The sequence below is a fragment of the Budorcas taxicolor genome, chromosome 14 (assembly GCF_023091745.1).
Source record: "Budorcas taxicolor isolate Tak-1 chromosome 14, Takin1.1, whole genome shotgun sequence".
NCBI classification, from domain to species: Eukaryota; Metazoa; Chordata; class Mammalia; order Artiodactyla; family Bovidae; genus Budorcas; species Budorcas taxicolor.
In genome coordinates this window covers 50217270-50237032 of record NC_068923.1, presented here as the reverse complement: position 1 = coordinate 50237032, position 19763 = coordinate 50217270, and the positions used below count along the sequence as shown (strand labels likewise).

The window sequence follows — 19763 nt, the reverse complement described above, 5'->3', positions numbered from 1 at the left end:
AAATTGAACATAAAACTGCACATGTCTGGTTTGATCAGAGTTGACATATGGCTGTTTTTACTGCGTTTCTGACACTAACTGTGTAGGGATTCTTTTCCTCCATAGCAACCAATTCTCCAACTTTCTGGAGGCTAACAGGGTGTCCTACAGTTTGGTTCCTTTGCTCCCTGGAATCAGTGCAGCCCCCACAAATTAAGGGCTCAGGCTCACAAGATGCCCCGCTTTGCCAATCACAAGCCGCATTTTCCCATCTGTACTCCTGACCGAAATGGTGTAAATTCAGGGGGTTCCCACAACCCCCTTCTCAAGTTTGATGACTTGCTAGAACAGCTCACACAACTCAGGAAGATACTATCATGGATTTATTACAAAAGATTGAAAATGAAAGCCAGAGGAAGAGGTAGGTACACAGGGTAGGGTTCAAAAGGAGCTGGAGCACAGAAGCATCTATCCCAGTAAAGCTGGGAGATAAAACTCAAACTCAGACGCTTTTCAAACCTCCTCGTTTACCGGGGCTTGGGGCAGTTCCATTACGTAGGCATGATTGATGATTAAACTATTGGCCACACATGAAAGTGAAAGCGAAGTCGCTCAGTCGTGTCCAGCTCTTTGCGACCCCATAGACTATAGCCTGCCAGGCTCCTCTGTCCGTGGAATTCTCCAGGCAAGAATACTGGAGTGAGTTGCCATTCCCTTCTCCAGGGAATCTTCTGAACCCAGGGATCGAACCTGAGTCTCCTGCATGACAGATGAATCCTTACCGTCTGAGCCACCAGGGAAGCCCTCAAATCTCCAACCTCTCTCACCTCCCCAGATATCAGGGGGTGAAGCTAAAAGTACCTTTTTCCCCCTATTTTTATATTAGATATTATTATTTTAAAAAATCTTTGCCACTTATCTATACTAACAGAGAGCAGTGGCAAAGGTTTTTTAATAATGATATCTACTACTGAAATAAGAAGGAGAAACTTTCACATTTGTATGGAGTTATGAAATTGGCACAACTACTAGCATTTGTACCAATTTAGAGCAATTTATTAGTGTACAAAAAATAAAATTCATATTCTTTAACTAGCAGTTCTGCTTCTGAGTTAAGGAAATCAATTTTCATGTGAATAAGGATATAATTAAAAAGTATATGTTTCCCTGTGTTGTTTTTTTTAAAAAAGAAATAAATTAGATGTCCAGCAATACGAAATTGTTTAAAGAAACAACTGATATAATGAAATTTTAAGCTTAAAGTTATTAATGAAAGTACATAGTTTTATAAATAACAAAAGGATCATGCTGTATTTGTCTTTTAGCTTGTTTTTTCAATTAACAAAAAGTGTATAGGAAAAAAGACTATATTTTTAAAGCAAAATGTTAAAAGTAGTTTACTCTGGCTAGTGAGATTTATCTGTAATTTTTCCCCAAAGCATATGTTTTCTTTTTAAAATATTTTGTTAAAAATTTTCCTGAATGTAAAGCTAACAAACACAAAGGTATAAATTAAACCTGTAAAACGTGTGTGTTAGTTGCTCAGTTGTGTCCAACTTTTTGTGACCCCATGGACTGTAGCCTGCCAGGCTTCTCTGTCCATGGGATTCTCCAGGCAAGAATGCTGACTGGATTGCCATTCCTTTCGCCAGAGGATCTTCCCATCCCAGGGATCGAACCCAGATCTCCTGCATTGCAGGCAGATTTTTTACCATTTGAGCTACAGGGAAGTCCTTTAAATCTGTAAAATAGGTTGATATTTTATGCTGTGTAATTTATTTGTGTATTTATTCATTTGGCCATGCCATGCAGCGTGCAGAACCTAGTTCCCCAACCGGCTTCAAACCTGTGCCCCCTGCAGTGGAAGTGCAGAGTCCTAAGCACAGGAATGTCAGGGGAGTGCCATATATAAATTAGTTTTTAAAGCAGCCCCTTTATGTTTTGGGCTTCCCTTGTGGCTCAGCTGGTAAAGAATCTGCCTGCAGTGCTGGAGACCAGGGTTCCATCCCTGAGTTGGGAAGATCCCTTAGAGAAGGGAATGGCTACCCACTCCAGTATTCCGGCCTGGAGAATTCCATGGACTGTAGAGTCCATGGGGTCACAAAGAGTCGGATACAACTGGCAACTTTCACTCACTCACTTTATGTTATGACACCCCCAGGATGGAGTTCCCTGGAGCTTGGCCCCTCCCAGCCCTCCACTTCTCCTTGTTGCAGTACCCATCTCCCGCTTCTTGCTCCAGGGCAGATGTTGCCGGGTCTGCTAACCCCTGTGTCTGTTCATGCCTTTCCCTGCCTTCAGTGCCCTCCCTCCTGGGCCCAGTTCTCCTCATCTCTTGGGCTGTGCTGTCAGTACCATTGTAGGAAGCCTTTCCTGAGCTCCCAGTGCTTCTCCCTTCTCATTCCCACTGCTCCCCAACCCGTCTCTGCAGAGGCACCTGCCACACCATGATATTCATCCCTTTCGTTTTCCTCTCCTGAGAGACTGAGGGTGACCGGAGATCAGGACACTATTGGTTAGCACGGTGCCTAAAACCCAACAGTAGGAGGCTAACTGGTATGTGGGGGGCGGGGGGTTGGGGGGGGTGTGTGAGAGAGAGAAAGAGAGACTGAACAATAGAAAGAAAGCTGTGATGAGATCAAACAAGCCAGAGTATGGGGAGACGTGTGACTATGTCGGCATGAGGGGAGCATGGGATCTCCATGAAGATTTTAGTAGGATGGGGAGGAGAGGAGGAGCCGGAGCACTGAGGGCCTCATTTGTCATCCTGAGCTATTCTGATTTGATGTGTAAGTGATGGAGAGCCAGTAAAGACTTTAAAGTGAGAGAATGTCTAGCCTTAGCATTTCCTAGGGTGTTAAGATGTTATTAATGTTACATGGGAAGCCTGGATATAATATGAATTTGGGAAATCCTGGCTTAAACCAAGTTAAATGGATTTCTGTTGTTCTGGATTTCTCAGAGTTTTTACTGTGCTAACGTGCATTTTTAATCCTCCCGAAGGGATGTTTGTGTGTGATATAATTTGCATATTTCCCCCATGTATTTATCATGGAACCCTTATATTTGGGGATTGTGGTACAGACCCATTTTGGGGAATGGACAGTGGGGAGAGCAGCAGTGTGACGCTTTTAGCGATGGTTGCCATAGCCCTGTCGGAAACACTGAGGGCCTGAATCAGGAGGGTGGTGGTGGGAAAGGGAGAGGCGGGACCAAGGGTCAAAGTTTTCTTTCTCAGGGCACGTTCTCCAAAACTGGTGATTGATCAGTCATTTTAGAAGATAGTGTCATGATGTGAGAGTCGTTAATATCTGATCCAAAGATGTTAGAACAAGCATGTGAAATGTGGTTTGAAATATCTCTCAGACAAATGGAAGTCAAGGGAAATAGTTTACAACTCTGCCAACTGATGCCACAGCCCCAGGCTCACTCCTCTTGATGTTAGAATCTGCATATGGCCTGACTTGAGCTAATATACTTGATAAGCTGACAGGGCACATTCTAGACTGCACGTGGTGGCTACTTGTTTGTGAGTGGGTCAAAGCTGGTTGCCAGGAGTCTAGGTTGGGCAGCTGAGCAGGTGGATGGTGGTATCATGTTGTTTAGTCACTAGGTCATGTCCAGCTCTTTTGTGACCCCATGGACTGCAGCCCACCAGGCTTCTCTGTTGTTGGGCTTTCCCAGGCAAGAATACTGGAGTTAGCTGCCATTTCTTTCTCCAGGGAGTCTTCCTGACCCAGGGAACAAACCCACATTGCCTGCATTAGCAGGCGAATTCTTTACTACTGAGCTGCCAGGGCAGCCCTATCACGTTGAGGAGACATCATGTCTCCAGACAGGAGACAGTTTGGGGGAAGAAGATGCTCTGTCAGTTTTTAACATGTTCATTAGGTAGAGTTGACAGTGGGACATCTTTGTGGAGAGAGGAATACCAACAGGCCATTGGATGTGAGTTTTTTGCGCAGATCATTTGGACTGACCCAGCCGTCATTTTACCTCTGTGTCTCAACTGCTGCATATGTTAGGGATTTACTGTCTCTTTTATGAGATCATAAAATATTAAATTGCAGGCTGAAGACCCTACACACTCCTAACCTTACCCCCGTGCACTTCTACACATTCCTCCCCATGTTCCTCCATAGCTTCTCCACCACGTACGCTTTCCCTTGAAGTCCCTTTTGTGATTTTTTTTTAAGCCAATGATTTTTAGGAATATTGAAATGTACATTTTTCGCCTCCAAAGAGCAGACTGCAGTTGCCTTTGCAAGTATGGGGAAGATGGGTGCTTAACAGTGTTTTTCATTGCCTTGTTTCACATGAAATCCTTGAGTCACTAATGCTCTAACATGTTTCTGTTTCACTTATTTTAAGTGTAATAACAATGTTCCTTTATTTTACTTATAGCTCCAAAAGGAATTCTTCATTTGTCTCCTGATGTTTATCAAGAGATGGAAGCCAGCCGCCACAAAGTAATCTCTGGCACGACTCTAGGCTATTTGTCACCCAAAGATATGAACCAACCCTCGAGCTCTTTCTTCAGTATATCTCCCACATCGAGTAGTTCAGCTACAATTGCCAGGGAACTCCTTATGAACGGAACATCTTCTACAGCTGAAGCCATAGGTTTAAAAGGAAGTTCTCCTACTCCCCCTTGTTCTCCAGTACAACCTTCAAAACAGCTGGAATATTTAGCAAGGATTCAAGGCTTTCAGGTATGAATTAAAAGCAAAACCAAGAAAACAAAGCACTTCATTAGCCCCTAGTCCTCCATCTCTCTCCATCAGAAAGCTCATTCTTGCCTGCTAGCGTGACTTCTGTGCCACTTACATTGTAAATCATTAGGAACACGGAGGACAGAAAAGCGAGCCATGTGCACATGCCTCATTTTAAAGATTTTTCATTCTCTCCAGTAATTATTTTTTGCTGCCTGGCTCGCCTCCATATTCTTTCTTCCTCCTCTATTTTTTTTTTAAGACATTTTTCATCCTCTGTTCTGTCTTTTGATTGGTCTCAATTGGGCGCATCTATTCCCTCCACTTTGTCTTCCCAAGTAAAGATCCTGCCTTCATACATTTGGTCTCAGTATTTAACACTAAGTGCTCCCCCAGTTTACAGTAAGGTTGAGTTTTTCTAATGCTGATTTTACTTTCATAGCAATTTTGAATTTGGCATTCTGTTGCTAGTAATGATTCAGAGATGCCACTAAGGTACAACATCCTAGAAGTCTATTGTCTTAGGAGTTTATTAACCATGGTGTTAGAACAGTAATAAATGCTTTTTAGCTGTTTGAGGCATAAAAACATGTATTGTTTTACTGGATTGTGTTTTGAACCATCTAGGGTAGCACCTACCTCAGATGGTACCAATAATTCTATTTCACCGGGCAGTCTACACCTAGCTTATAGGCCTCTTGTTGTGTATAAGAATTTGGGGCTGGAAACTCTCCCCTTCCCCCATTTAGTCATTGTTCCCTTTTGGAAGAAAAAAAAAAAACCACAATAATTCTCTGTGGGTAGATCTTTTAAAAGAATTGTTAACTCTAGGAAGAGGAAATACCTGTGTTTTGACATCTTAGTTGCCTTGAAAATCCTGTACTGAACTGTAACCACTTGACTGGATGAACAGCAGTGTGCTTGTGTGTAGAAAGAACAGAATGTCCCCACAGAGTTCACTATTTTCACACCCCTTTCCATCTTAGTCTTACTCCCTAAGACCAAAAACTGTAATTTCCTTTAGAAATGCTCTAGAAGGTCTGTATTGTCTAAAATCATCAGGTACTTATAAATTTTTTTCAAATTTAGATATGAGAGAAGATCACGTGGTTGAGGGGGTGGAATTTTTGCATGTTTTCTTTTGTTTATTTCCCTTCACAGAAACCTGATTCTTTCCAATCTCTTGGCAGGTAGTGGTTAGTGTTTTTTAATTAGATTATTAATATGAAGTCTAAAAAGCTGTTACCAGTTTTTGGCTCTGTCATCTGAAATTTTAATCATTTAATTTAAAAATTAAAATTGTAGGGTTTGTTTTTGTGGTTTACTTTAAGAATAATAATAACTCACTGTTTAAAAGGACCTTGATTCACACAGTTAAAGTCCTGGAGAAAAAGAACTAAGCAATTTTTAGTTCTATCTATAATGTGCATAGGATGAACTAGAAATAAACTGTGATGGAAAGGAATTCACTGTTTATTTACAAATCTAGTTGTCTAAAAATGTCTGAAAGTAATGCTACATTTGGATTTTTATAGAAACAAAGCACAAATTGATTCAAGCTCTGAATTGAGTTTTTTGCTTGGAGAAGTTACTGTGGTAGATGTTCATTTTGCTGCCAGAAGAATTACTTAAATTTTTTAATCTGTATTTATTTGTTAATTCTTGGCAGTGACAGCAACTATAATTTTAAATTAGGTTTGCTTTAGTCAAAATGTAGAATCTGTTACTCCTATATTTGGGCTGACTACTCAGACCCTTTTTTTTCTTTAAAGTTTATGCTGAGATAATACACTCTTATTTATGGACAAGTTAGTAAACATTTCCAAATTGTGTTTGGTGATTTTTACATACTAATGAATATAAGCAGATGGTTTGAAACATTACTGTGCTTCTTTGGTCAAACGAGTTTGGTGTTGATATGAAATATTGTGTTGCTGACAAGCTGCAACCTGCAGCTGTGTGGTGAACAGACTGTGGGAAATGGCTCCATGCCCTGACAGGTGCCCAGCACATCCTCATAATGTCACAGTAGAAGAGTCTTTGTGGTTAAGAGTTTTAAAGCCTATTTCTTTATAGGTAACTTTCTCAGGTGTATTTACCTGCTAGAAAAACATGTAGATTGTTTCTATTTCTTAAATGTTTTAATTGGACCATAGTTTAGAAAAGATAGGGCCAGCTTGTTACGGATTCCATGCTATTGTGTTATTTTTATTTCTGGAACTTAAAAACAATAAATTCTTTCTCTGTGTCTCAAGGTTAGTACTTTTAAAATTTTGTTATTGTACACTGAATAGATATTGTTGCTTATTGAATATTGTATAAACTCTTCTCTGGCCTTCTGTGCCCATTGACATCTGATTTAAGCCTACCAGAGCCATTGTATGTGACAGCTATATTGTATTAAAAGTAAAAAATATATTAGTGTACTGAAAACTATGTTGTTTTAACTTTAAATTTTTTTTCATTACCCACTCTTTAACTGAAATTTGAGTGACAAAAAGCTTATTTACTGAATGCAAGTATTAAGCTCACATCCTTTCCCTTAAGTCTATAAAATAATTAAAATTATTATACAATTAAAGTTATTATTAATAAAGCTGGCTCCGCAGGTCAGAAGATGACTGAACACTTGCATATTCTCAGTAATTCTTTTATCCTTGCTTGGGCTAACCTGAAGTTTTTAATCACATTTTAGATGCAAGCTTTTGGATTTCTATCATAAATGAATATTAATTTTTTGAAATTTTATTTAGTATTTTTTTTTTAATTTTCTTTCAGAACTTGAATGTTATTGACTTATTACTTTTTAGGAAAAAAAAGTTTTATATCAGCAGTTCTGTGAACCTCAAGCTTTGTCCAGCCCAGTTAGTATGCTTCTTTAACTTCCATGAAAGTTAAGAAAATTCATTTGAAATACAGGTGTACCTTAGTGTCCAGGGTTCCTTGGTGTATACTTGATACTCTCTAATTATAATGCCAAAATGTTTCAAAATCATTCAGCTTTTTAAAGAAAAGTAATATGGAGGAGACATTTTTGAATTGCTCATCAACTTTTGAGCTGAAGTAGATTCTGTTTCATTATGAGTTTTTGCATCATAAATATGTTTTTTCATACTAATTATATTAGAAATCTCTCTGTATAATTAACTGTAAGCAGTTTCATTGTTTAATTGAGTCATTAGAAAAATTAGACTGGAAATTAAAATGAATTATTTTAGTAAATTATCCTTTCTAGATGGGTTTAATTTTAATCTTTTAGTCTGTACCCTTCCTTGTGATTATCATCCAGTGAGCAGTGTTGTTTTTAAAACCTCCAGAGTGAAATATAAAAAACTAGATTTATTTTTTTCATATAAAGAGTGTAAAGAAAGTACTTAGTATCTTAGTTAAACCATATTTATTTTATAAAAAACAGGGAATGTTTTACTGGACGGGGTGCCTTTTCATTATTGTGAGTTTTAGATATTAGTGCGATTTTTAGCAAGATGAGAATATCAGTAGAAGGCTCAGAAGTATCTATTTAATTAAAAACTTTCTTTTTAAGTACAATTCAAACATAATACCTTTCAACTAATATGTCTTCTTTTTTGAAGTTTAGTATGATTACAGCAGATTTCTTTTACGATTATGGGCTTCTCTTAAAGGCATGTATGACATAACATATTTCAACAGTTTGGTCTTAGTACAGTTTACACTGAGATGGGACATGGGGCGTGGGGCTTACCCAACTCGAGAATCAATGTTTGTCCTTTCTCTTTTTTCTTGTTTTCCCTATACCTCACTTTTTGTAATCCATGTATTTATAATCAGAGTTTTTTTTTATTTATAATAAGGCTGTTTGTGGCTAGTTTTTTTGGAGTAAGGGGTCTGTTTTTTAAAAACCAGTATGAGTAAAATTTTGTAGATTTCTAATAGGAAAATATGGAGAAAGAAATCATGCATGGACATATACTCCTCCACTTAGAAATGGTTTCCCCCATTTCTAATCTGTCCTCGAAACATAACTTACCGTGTCACTTCTGAGCCCAAATTTTCATCTACACTGTTACACAATGTATATAGAGTGATGAGAAATTACTCAGAGTACAATGAGCAAAATACATTTATGGGTTTGGCATGGGGTCAAGAGATTTTGCTCTGATTTATGGTCACTTCTTACAAAGCCCTCTTGGATTTAGCCTCAACTTTCCAAAGACCTTGGAGAAACTGGAAGAATTCTCCTGAAGTCTTTGGTCTTCCTGTGGTGACCCTAAAACTCAGGTTTGTTCTTTAAATGGGCGGCCTATTACCTGCAAACTGACCTGTTGTCTGGTTTCTTCGGAGTTTGATATACTTGGCCAAAACCTCAAGGGCACACAAACTGTCAATACGTTTCACATAACTATAGTTCATACAAACCATTAGAATTACATATCATCTTACTTGGCTGAAATTTCCAACTATATAGACAAAAATATTACATTTGAAGAAAGAAATCCTGATGCATATAAAAACATAGTGTGATAAATAACAGTTAAGAATCAAGCAAGACTTAAATAAAATAGTCCATTTGTTGTTTAGCCTCCCAAGTCGTGTCTGACTCTTTGTACCCCACGGACTGTAGCCCGCAAGGCTCCTCTGTCTGTGGGATTTCCCGGGCTAGAATACTGGAGTGGGTTGCCATTTCCTTCTCTAGGGGATCTTCCCGATCCAGGGATTGAACCTGCATCTCATGCATTGGCAGGCTGCTTCTTTACCACTGAGCCACCAGGGAAACAAAATAGTCTATTATTACCACATAAACTATTCAAGACTAACTCTACCCTAGGTCACTGCAGAATGTAATCAGGATAGACATACTCTTGAGCCTTGATACACCAGCATATACATAATAAGACACATTTCAAAGAAAGCGTAATACATAGAAGAGCTGTCCTAACACAGTGACTTTGATGTGGATCTGAAATGAGCCACTGATGTGCAGAAAAAAATAGTTGCCGTATGTGTCATCCCCAACTAGAAATATCTGTAGCCTTTTTTGTTTGTATTGCAAGAGATTTCAAGAATTCTATTTGAAATTATTTGAAAAGCAATAAGCAATCATTTCTTCAATCAAGTTGAAGAAAGAAATTATTTTTCATCTAAAGGTGAATTTCATTTCCCTTTGCTAGAAATGGTTGGCAATGATGTGGTTTTTAACTTAGTAACAGAAGATTAATTGTAGTACCCATCAGGTACTACATCATGTCAGGCTGGTGTGTGTATGTATGTGTGTATATATATATACACACACACACCTATTTTTTCTAAGTCATGTTGAAATGGTCTGTTTTCCTCTCTTCAGCATTCAGCCACAGCTGAAGTTTTTTTTTTTTCATGAATGACTGCGTCTAAAATTTCAAATGTATTGTTCTCTTCTCATCCAGGACAACTCTTGAGAAAAAGAGAGCAGTATGTGGAATGCTGCATGTAAAGATATCTGCACACTGAAAAAAAACTACTCTGACATGCCAGGGATATTAGAAGATACATGAGTAAACAAGGAAATGAAACTGACATTTATTGACTGCCTTGTTATGTATCAGATAGCGAAAGAGGCATTACGCATATTATTTTATGACACAGCAGAAATGCCAGTACATTTTTGCTTCTTGCTTACAAATCTTTATTTTAAATCCAACTATTGTATAGTGTTTGAAGCCTGATTCCTGAAGGTAGGATTAGTGTTCATGGTAGTCTGTGGTCTTTTGGATATTGCTTTGGTTTAGTCATAGATTGCATTAATAAATTTATTTATGCCTTCCAATCTGGTGGCTCAGATGGTAAAGAATCAGCCTGCAGTGCAGGTGACCCAGGTTTGATCCCTGGCTCAGGAAGATCCCCTGGAGAAGGGAATGGCTACCCACTCCAGTATTCCTGCCTGGAGAATTCCATGGACAGAGGAGCCTGGCAGGCTGCAGTCCATGGGGTTGCAAAGAGTCGGACATGACTGAGCTACTAACACTTTCACTTCTTTTTTCTTTCATGCATTCCACTGTGTACACAATTGAGTCTGAGTCATTTAAGAGTTCTCTTTCGAGCTGGAAGGAACTTTAGATTTTATTCAGAGATACAGCTTTATGATGTAAATACATATTTGCGGAACTATACAAATAAAACATCCTATTAGTAATGCGGGTTACTCATGTTCACATAGAGAATTATTAGTTCCTTCTAATCCTTGGAAGATTTCAGGTTCAGGGAAGTTCTGTCTTCACATAGTCTCATCAAAAAGCAGATTTAACTGTTAGAAGTAAGAGATGTTTGAAAAGCTTCTAAAATGTTTTTATCTGTAGTAGTATTTTTTAAAGTACAATAAAAGTTCAGAATCAAGTCCTATAGTACTGTGGTCCCCAACCTTTTTTGGCATCAGGGAACAGTTTCCTGGAAGACAGCTTTGCCATGGATTGATCAAGGGCTGGTATCTGGGTGATTCAAGCACATTGCATTTATTGTGCACTTTATTTCTATTATCGTTACATCAGCTCCACCTCAGGTCATCAGGCATTAGATCCCAGAGGTTGGGGACCCCTGCTAGAGAACATTTGAAGAAACAAGGACTACAATTGGAGAAGAATACACAGTCCACAACTTCAAAAAGTCTCAAAATAGTAGATAGTACATCAGGAATGTATGTGAAGAATAGATGGATATGAAGTTAATTCATTTATAAAATATTATTGAATACTGGAATTGATTTAGTTAATAAATAAATTGAATATTTATTTAATCACTCTGGGCAGATACTTAAGAAGTACCTACACATGCCAGGTAGCATACTAAGCAGTGGGCACAGGAAGTGTTATGGTCAAATTGGGGTCAGATGGGAAAATAAAACCAATACACAGAAGATTGATTGGCCACTATTACAACTGCATGCAGCTTCCAGGGATCAGTTTTTGAACATCGTGTGACAATTTAATTTAAAAATTACACATTTGTAGTAAATATGTAACATGCTACAATATACTGCAGGAAATAATGAAATGCCTTCCTCATGTAATAAATGTCATTATAGATGTAATGTGGTAAGTGATCGGGGGAGGTGTGGTCAGCCATGTAAGAAAAATGGGTGGGAATAAACAGCTCTGACCGATTGAATTAGGAAGAATCCATAGCAGAGGGACTTTTGAATAAATTTTAAGAAGTACATAGATTCTTAAGGTGAATTCTAAGAAGGAAAGGAATTGTAGGCAGAAGGAGGTAAGTACTTGAGACATAAAAGGGCACGTGCTTTAGAAATGCTTAGAATTCAAAGCGGAAGTGTCAGCAAGGAAGCTGAAAAGACATGTGTTGCTGAGAATTTGAAGTTAGCTGTTAGAGACCACCAACTTATTTTTTAAAGGATGGTGACATTGGTTTTTTTATTTTAGAAAGATAATTTTGTAGGCATGTGGAGGAGGAACTAGACAAAAAAAGATTGGTAGCAGAAAGACCGATTAGAGTGACTTTGCCTGAATTCAGTAGAAAAATAGCAAAGATTAAATTAAGCAAAGCTAATGGTTGTTGGGGCTTCCCAGGTCATGTGGTGGTAAATAATCTGCCTGCCAATGCAGGAGATGCAGGAGACTCGAGTTTGATCCCTGGGTTGTGAATATCCCCTGTAGAATGAAGTGGCTACCCACTCCAGTATTCTTGCCTGGAAAATTCCATGGACAGAGGAGCCTGGCGGGCTACAGTCAGTGGGGTCACGAAGAGTCAGAACAACTGAGCTCCAAGCACACACTGGTTGTAAAGGAGTGGGGTGGAGGTGCAGGTGTCCATGGTACAGATAAGACGATTAAATGGTCTCTGGTGCTGACTTCTGTGAGGGTACTTTCACTGGTCTGATCAGGAGGGAAGCTAGATTCAATGCAGTGAAGAGTAGTTAGAGGCTATGAGGATATGTTGACCATTCCAAGAATTTGAGAATAAAGTAGGAAGATAGTATGAATGTTTTAGGAAAGGTTCTATTTTTAGTATGAATGTGATGAATAAACTTAGAGGAGGTTAATAAGTTCCATTTTAAACATGGTGAACTTGAGTTGCCTTTGGGACTTTCAAAGACAGCTTAGGTCTAGTAGGCATTCGTCAGTGGTTCTGGTGAACAGCAAGAGGGCATAGGACACAGATATTCAAAAGTCTTTGGTGTGCAGATGTAACTGATGCCATAAAGATAGGTAAGACTGACCAAGAAAAGTGGGCAAAGACCTCAGAGATATTCCCAATGAATACTAACAGTTTAAGGGACTGGTTCATTCATTAAGTCAGCTGAAGTCTATTGGGCACCTGCTGTGAACTGGATGCACTTTTTGGCACTAAGGATATAGTGTAAATGACAGTCAAGTGTCCTGTCCTCGTGGAGCCGACATCAGGATGGGATTGATGGGAGTGGGATGTGGAATATGGCCGGGGCGAAGGGAACAGGACAGTGGAAGGGTACACAGTCACATCTGGACACAAGATAAATTCAAATGATTAGTCTCCTAAGGTAATTAATTGGAAATTAATTGGGAGATTAATTATGATTATTTATGAGAGGTATTGAGCAATGACATCATTGCCAGCTGTTGTATCAGTGTATCAAATAACTATACCTTTTAATTGTTTAATCGATTGCATTGAGGTATAATTTACACACAATAAATAACACCCATTTTAGTTATATAGATTGATGAGTTTTGAAAAAATGAATGCCACTGTATAACTATAGCCACAGTCAAGATGGGAATATTTCTATTACTGTGAAAAAATTCCCTGTTGCCTCTTTGTAGCCTGTTTTTCTCACCTCTCTGTGGCTTGGTGGCAACCAGGCTATCCTTAGGTTAGTATTGCCTAAAATTTCATAAAAATGGAATCAGACAGCGTGAACAGACAGTTTTGTTTCCTGCTTCTTTCACTCTTGTAATGTTTTTGAGATTGCTCATGTTGTGCATAGCAGCCTTTGTTCCTTTCTATTGCTAAGAACTAGTTCATTGCATGCACCTATACCACAAACTATCAGTTTATCTGTCGGTGGACATTTGCGTTGTTTTCAGCTTGAGGCTAATATGAATAAAGCTGTTTGTGACTATTCATGTACAAGGTTTTGTGCAGGGTTTCCAGTTCTCTTGAAAAGAGTACCTCAGAGTGAAATTCCTGGGTCACATGGTAAGTGTCCTTCCAAGCTGATGAGAAACTGTCAGGTTCTCCTTCAGTGTGCTGTGTCATATTGCGTGGGCTTCTCTAGTGGCTCAGTGGTAAAGAACCCACCTGCCAGTGCAGAAGACATGCTTCAGTCCCTGGGTCAGGAAGATCTCCTCGAGGAGGAGATGGCAACCCACCCCGTATTCTTGCCTGGGAAATTCTGTGGACTGAGGAGCCTGGAGAGCTACAGTCCATGGGGTTGCAAAAGAGTCGGACACAGCTTAGAGATTTAACAAGAAAAGCAACAACAAATCATGTCACCTTCCTCCCAGAACTGTATGAGGGTTTCATACATTGATATGAGTCTTATTCTATGAAGGATACAGTGCTGTCTCATTGATATTTTGGTTTGTGTTTTTCTGATGACCCATAATATGCTCTTCTTTTCTTGTGCTTGTTGGCCAGTTTTCTATCTTTGTGAAATGTCCACATTTTTTTCTTAGTTTCTGGTACTGATTTTTTAAAATTATTGTGTCATCAGAGTTTTCTTTATATATTCTAGATACAGATCGTTTCTGTTGCAGGTATTATCTCCCTGCTTGTGACTTGTCTTTTCAGTGTCTTAATGGCATCTTTTAAAAAGTGGGAAAGTTTTCAATTTTGATGAAGTTCAATTTTTTTTCCATAAATTATGTCTTTTTTTGTCCTATCTAAGGAATTTTTGACTACCCCAAGGTTGCAAAGATTTTCTCTGATTTTTTTCCAAATACTTTATGATTTATGCTTTTGTGTTTAATGCTGATATTCATTTAATTTTTTGTGTATGGTATGGGTGAGAGTTGAAATCTGTTTTTCCCACAGGATAACAAGTTGTTTCTCTACCGTATATGTAATGTATTGTTTTACTCTAGCTACTCTTAAGATAGCTCTTCATTTTTGGTTTCACCAGTTTGGCTGTGCTATGTCTAGGGTTGTTTTTAATCCTGCTTGGGATTCATTTAGCTATTTAGATTACCGTAATGTTTCTCATTAGTTTTGAAAGATTTGGGGCTAGTTTCTGTTTTTTCCTTTCCAAAAAACTTTTTTTGCCCTTTTCTTTGTCTTCTCCTTTCGGGACTCCAGTTATGTATATGTTGAGCCTTTTGATATTGTCCTGGAGATCTTTGAGACTATTTACAGTTTTTCACCGTCTTTGGATTGTGTAACTTTGGTTGGTTTATTTTCAGATTTACTGGTTCTTTTCTCTGTCCTCTCCAATTTGCTGTTGAGCCCATATAACAAACTTTTCACTTCAGTTATTCTTTTTGGAACTGGGGCTTGATCTCTGGATTGGGAAGATCCCCTGGAGGAGTGCACAGCAACACACTCCAGTAGACTTGCCTAGACAACCCCATGGATAGAGAAGGAGCCTGGCAGGCTACAGTTCATAGGGTCGCAGAGTCAGATACAACTGAGCGACTAAGCACAGCACATTGTATCTGTTTGATCTAACATTTCTATTTGATAATTTTTTAATTGGTGATGCTATCTACCATCTCATCCTCTGCCACCCCTTTCTCCTTTTGCCTTAAAACTTTCCCAGCATCAGGGTATACAGAGTGTCTATATAACTTATTTTCCTTTGACCTTGGAGAAAGTTTTCCTTGTTGAGAAGTTATTTCTTTGCAAAGCCTGTAGATTTTCCTGTAGCTGGTTTTACATATGTAAATGGGTGTGTGTGAGTGCATCAAAGCCTGGAGTACAAACTATGGAAGAGAGGAACTTCTTTTCTAGTAGATGTGTACTTGACTGTTAAAAATTACGTAGTGTTTTGTTTTGATGGAAGTGAAAGTGAAGTTGCTCAGTCGTGTCCGACTCTTTGCAACCCCATGGACTGTAACCTACCAGGCTACTCCGGCCATGGGATTTTCCAGGCAAGAATACTGGAGTGGGTTGCCATTTCCTTCTCCAGGGGATCTTCCCCACCCAGGGTTTGAAACCGGGTCACCCGAATTGTAGGCAGACGCTTTACTGTCTGAGCCACCAGGGATGTAAAACTAAAATAATTCTGTGTGTGTATGTATAATTTACATATTAATTGGCTGCCTCTTTAGACCTTCACATAGTCAATGAAGCAGAAAAGGAGTGAACAGAGATTTAGGATCTGTGTCATGTACAAACTCACCACTTAAAGTAAGAATGCAATTATCTGTCTTAATAATACTGGGAACACATCTGTTGTTGCATTTGTTAAGACAGTTTTTTTGTGTGACTTTATACTAGAAATAAATCTGTACATCACTGCTGGATTTTGTATACCAAATAAAGCTGTGTAATTTTCAAATCTTTTCCTAAGCATAGAATTTCCAAAGGAGAGAAAAGATAATTACAAGTTGAGGCTCAGTCTGTATAATGTGATTTCATTCATTCACTTATCCCTTTAGAGGCATTAATGTGTCAAGCATATTGTATGCAGAGTAAAATAGATTACTCATCCAGCTAAAACACTGGTACATGACTGAGCACGTTAAATATATGTTTACATTTTAGTTATAAAGGACTTGACTTTAGTTATGAAAAGTATTGAGGAAATAATTATACATCATGTCGTATTTTAATTTTTAACATTATTATGGTATGTGTTATTCTAATAATATCTATTATTTATTTTAATGATAACTGTGAGCTAGGCATCATTCTAAGTACTTTTCCTGGGGGAACTTCTTTTATTTATCACTTATAAATTTGTTAGTTATAAACAGATAAGAGTGTGGATTTGTATTACTACCTGGGAAAGTGAAAGTGTTTGTTGCTCAGTCATGTCCAGCTCTTTGTGACCTCATGGACTGTAGCCCGCCAGGTTCCTCTCTTCTGTTCATGAGATTTCCCAGGCGAGAATACTGGAGTCAGTTTCCATTTCCTTCTCTAAAGGATCTTCCCGACCTTGGGATCAAACCTACGTCTTCTGCAGTGGCAGCTTTCTTTAATATTGGGCCACCTGAGAAGCAACCCCCCCTCAAAAAAAAAAAAGGTGTAGTTAAGAAATGTTTATTGCCAATTAACTCTACATATTTATCAAGGAGTATTGTTTTATGCTTTGCCAAGAATATGCTGATTTTCATGTTAATAAAGATTTAGATCTTTTGTACAGCTAGTGTGCAGACTGCAAGAATCAAGCATGTTTTGAGTATTTTAAGATCTAGTACTAAATTGCCACCCTTTGGCTCTTTGCTGCCTTCACCCCTCCTTGGAGGTAATAGCTACAATGTGATCTGTACCTGCTGCTGTGGAGTAAACTCATGAATGGGAGGTGTGCTCATCAAGCATGTTTTCTTGACACAGTGATGATGTTAATTATCAGACGTCAATGTACAGACCTTTGTCTTAACGATCTACTGAGCAGCTTTCTTTAAATATGGACCTTTTCTACACTTTCTTCATTTTTGTCCCACAGCAGGTGACCATTAAAAATATGTAACAAACAAGCGGTTAACCATTTCCCTGAGATTAGTAACATAGTAGTCCGATATTAGGGAATTTCTCAATCTCTGCAAGTAACAATTTGATTCAACTTTTTTTAGAGGTAGGGCGTATAGAATTAAAATTTTTCATTTGAATGGTCCCTCATGTTTTCAGAAGGGCATGAAGAAATTCACATATCTAGCTTTTTATGTAAGTTATTTTATAGCTTATAGTATTTTCCCTTATTTCATTTTTTTAAGGAATGAGGATATTTATTGAAATCAAATCAAGATTTGCCATTTAAACATATCACAGATTGAGCTTTAAATTCTTATTTCTTAAGTTATATGAGTATCAGTCTCAGATACAAATCACTTCTTCCTTCAAGAAGAAGAAATCTCTAGACTGGCAGAAATTGTTAACAGAATGCACAATTATAGCATCTCATCTGGGTTTATGTGATTACAAATCAAACTAAGAAACTTATTTTAACCTAAAAATTATTATAGATTTGCAGATTTCAAAGGAAGCTGCATTATTTAATTTGCACATATTGGAATTTCTGACCCATTATTTTTAGTGGAATATTTTTTGTAAGCCCAAGAGAAAGAAACAAAATGTCAATTTGCTGTGGTCAATGGTGTTATAAATCCAGAACTAGTGCTACAACAGTGTAAGAATCAAGATGAGTTGTGTACATTTCAGAATACAAAAGACAGCAAAATGATATGATTCATAAACAGTAAATCTTAAGCATAGGAGATGACTTCTGTAGTTTTCTAAAATTATCTTTATTCATTTCTCTTTGATCAAAATCAAGATCTATGACACTGGAATATTATCATTGTACATTGGAAATTTTAGGGCCACATTTGTAGAAACAACTGTTTTGTTGTAGCAGAAATATTTCACCCATCAATCCTGAAGATTTGTACATTGTAGAATGCAGTGGGATATTATTACCCTAATTATTTTAGAGTTCTAAGATTCCTGGTTTCGCTAATGCTTTGAATCATCGGAAGCATTTTTAGAGTTAGAAAGATGAAATTTAAAATGTCATTCATACATTATTCTCCTTTAGAAATTCACAGTTTTATGAACTCTAATGTTTCTATGTCCAGGAAGAGAATAAATAACTGAAGAGCCATATCCAACCTGTTTTATTAGTGATTAATTACATAAAATATGATTCTTTCTTAAGGCCTTTTGTCTGTATATTATAACTTTTTATTTAATTTGAAATCATGTCCTCAAGCACTAGTTTCCTATATATATATTTTTTTACATATTTTTATCTGTTTGGAGGGAGCAGTCTCAGTACAGTGAGGGTATAAACATGGAATGATTTTATTTCTCCAACCACCACTTTTCCCCATGATCGGTCATATCTCTCATTCGTGTTTCTTTTTATATTTGGAAAATCCCATGGTTTTCTGGTCACCTTTAGTTTTGAAAAATTTAGTGCAGTTCACTGTAAAACTACAAGCTCATGTTCCCCACCCCCCACCCCCGGTCCCCCACTGCCAGCCGTCTGTGTTGGCTCAAGACGCATAGGGGAGGAAGGTATACGGTGATTTCTTCTTGTCTTCCTCATACCCCAGCACCTTTGAATGTTTGTGGTTGTTGGACCTGGGGACTTGATCTGCTTCTGAGACATGTTCCTCCACATTCTACCTGTTTCAGGCCTAGTCACTCCTCTGATGGTAGCCCTGCAGAATGAGGAGGCTAACACTTAGGAGGCTAACATCTAGTTTCATCCATTACTGATTCCATGTAGATGATGTTTACTTTTTTTTTCCTTTGTTGAAGTATAGTTGCTGTGAATATTATGGAAGTTGCAGGTGTGCGATATGGTGATTCACAATTTCTAAAAGTGATACTCCATCTATAGTTATTGTAAAATGCTACATGATTTTCCCAGTTCCCTCCGTCCCTGAAGGGCAGCTATGTTTTCTTTGGACTTTACCAGTGGTCCATGCCCCTAACCTTGTTCTTGGTAGATGTCACTTTGCTTGGCCTGAGTATCCCTTTGGCTTCTGCTGAGACTCTTTTTCATTTAGTCCTACATGTATTGTTCTGCCAATATTCAGTGTCTGTAGGATGTCTTAATATTTTACAGGATATTGCAGGCTCATGGTGAATTAGAAGGAAAGTTAAATCTTTCAGTTCTAGTATCCAAGCCGCTGATGGAAATGAAGTTTGAAATTTATTTTTTGACTGGAATTGTCTTGTGTTCTTTTTGTCCTTCCTAATTTTCATTTCTCTAGAAGAAAAAATAAAGCTGCAGTAAGTTGGCTGACCTATGAGCATGTTCACTATCAATTTGGGTATTTGGGAGAGTGTCTTGTCTTTCATATAGTCTTTCAATTGATGTCAAAAGGTGATTATATTTCATTTTAAAAAGCATGTTTTATGATAGCACTATATCAGACATAATATTTTAACTATACCATAAATGGTTGTGAGCTGTAGCTATTATAGTGTCGCCATTGATTGACTTTTGCATAA

General features: G+C 37.9%; 1 protein-coding gene across 15 annotated transcripts in view; it reads left to right on the top strand.

Annotated features, from left to right (window-relative positions):
• Positions 1-19763, top strand: part of STAU2 (staufen double-stranded RNA binding protein 2) — a 315973-nt gene that overhangs the window by 166510 nt on the left and 129700 nt on the right. For all 15 annotated transcript variants that reach the window (XM_052651501.1, XM_052651499.1, XM_052651497.1 and 12 more), the window contains one exon: positions 4384-4691. In XM_052651501.1, the coding sequence (XP_052507461.1) occupies positions 4384-4691 (308 nt within the window). The remainder of the gene's footprint in view (positions 1-4383; positions 4692-19763) is intronic.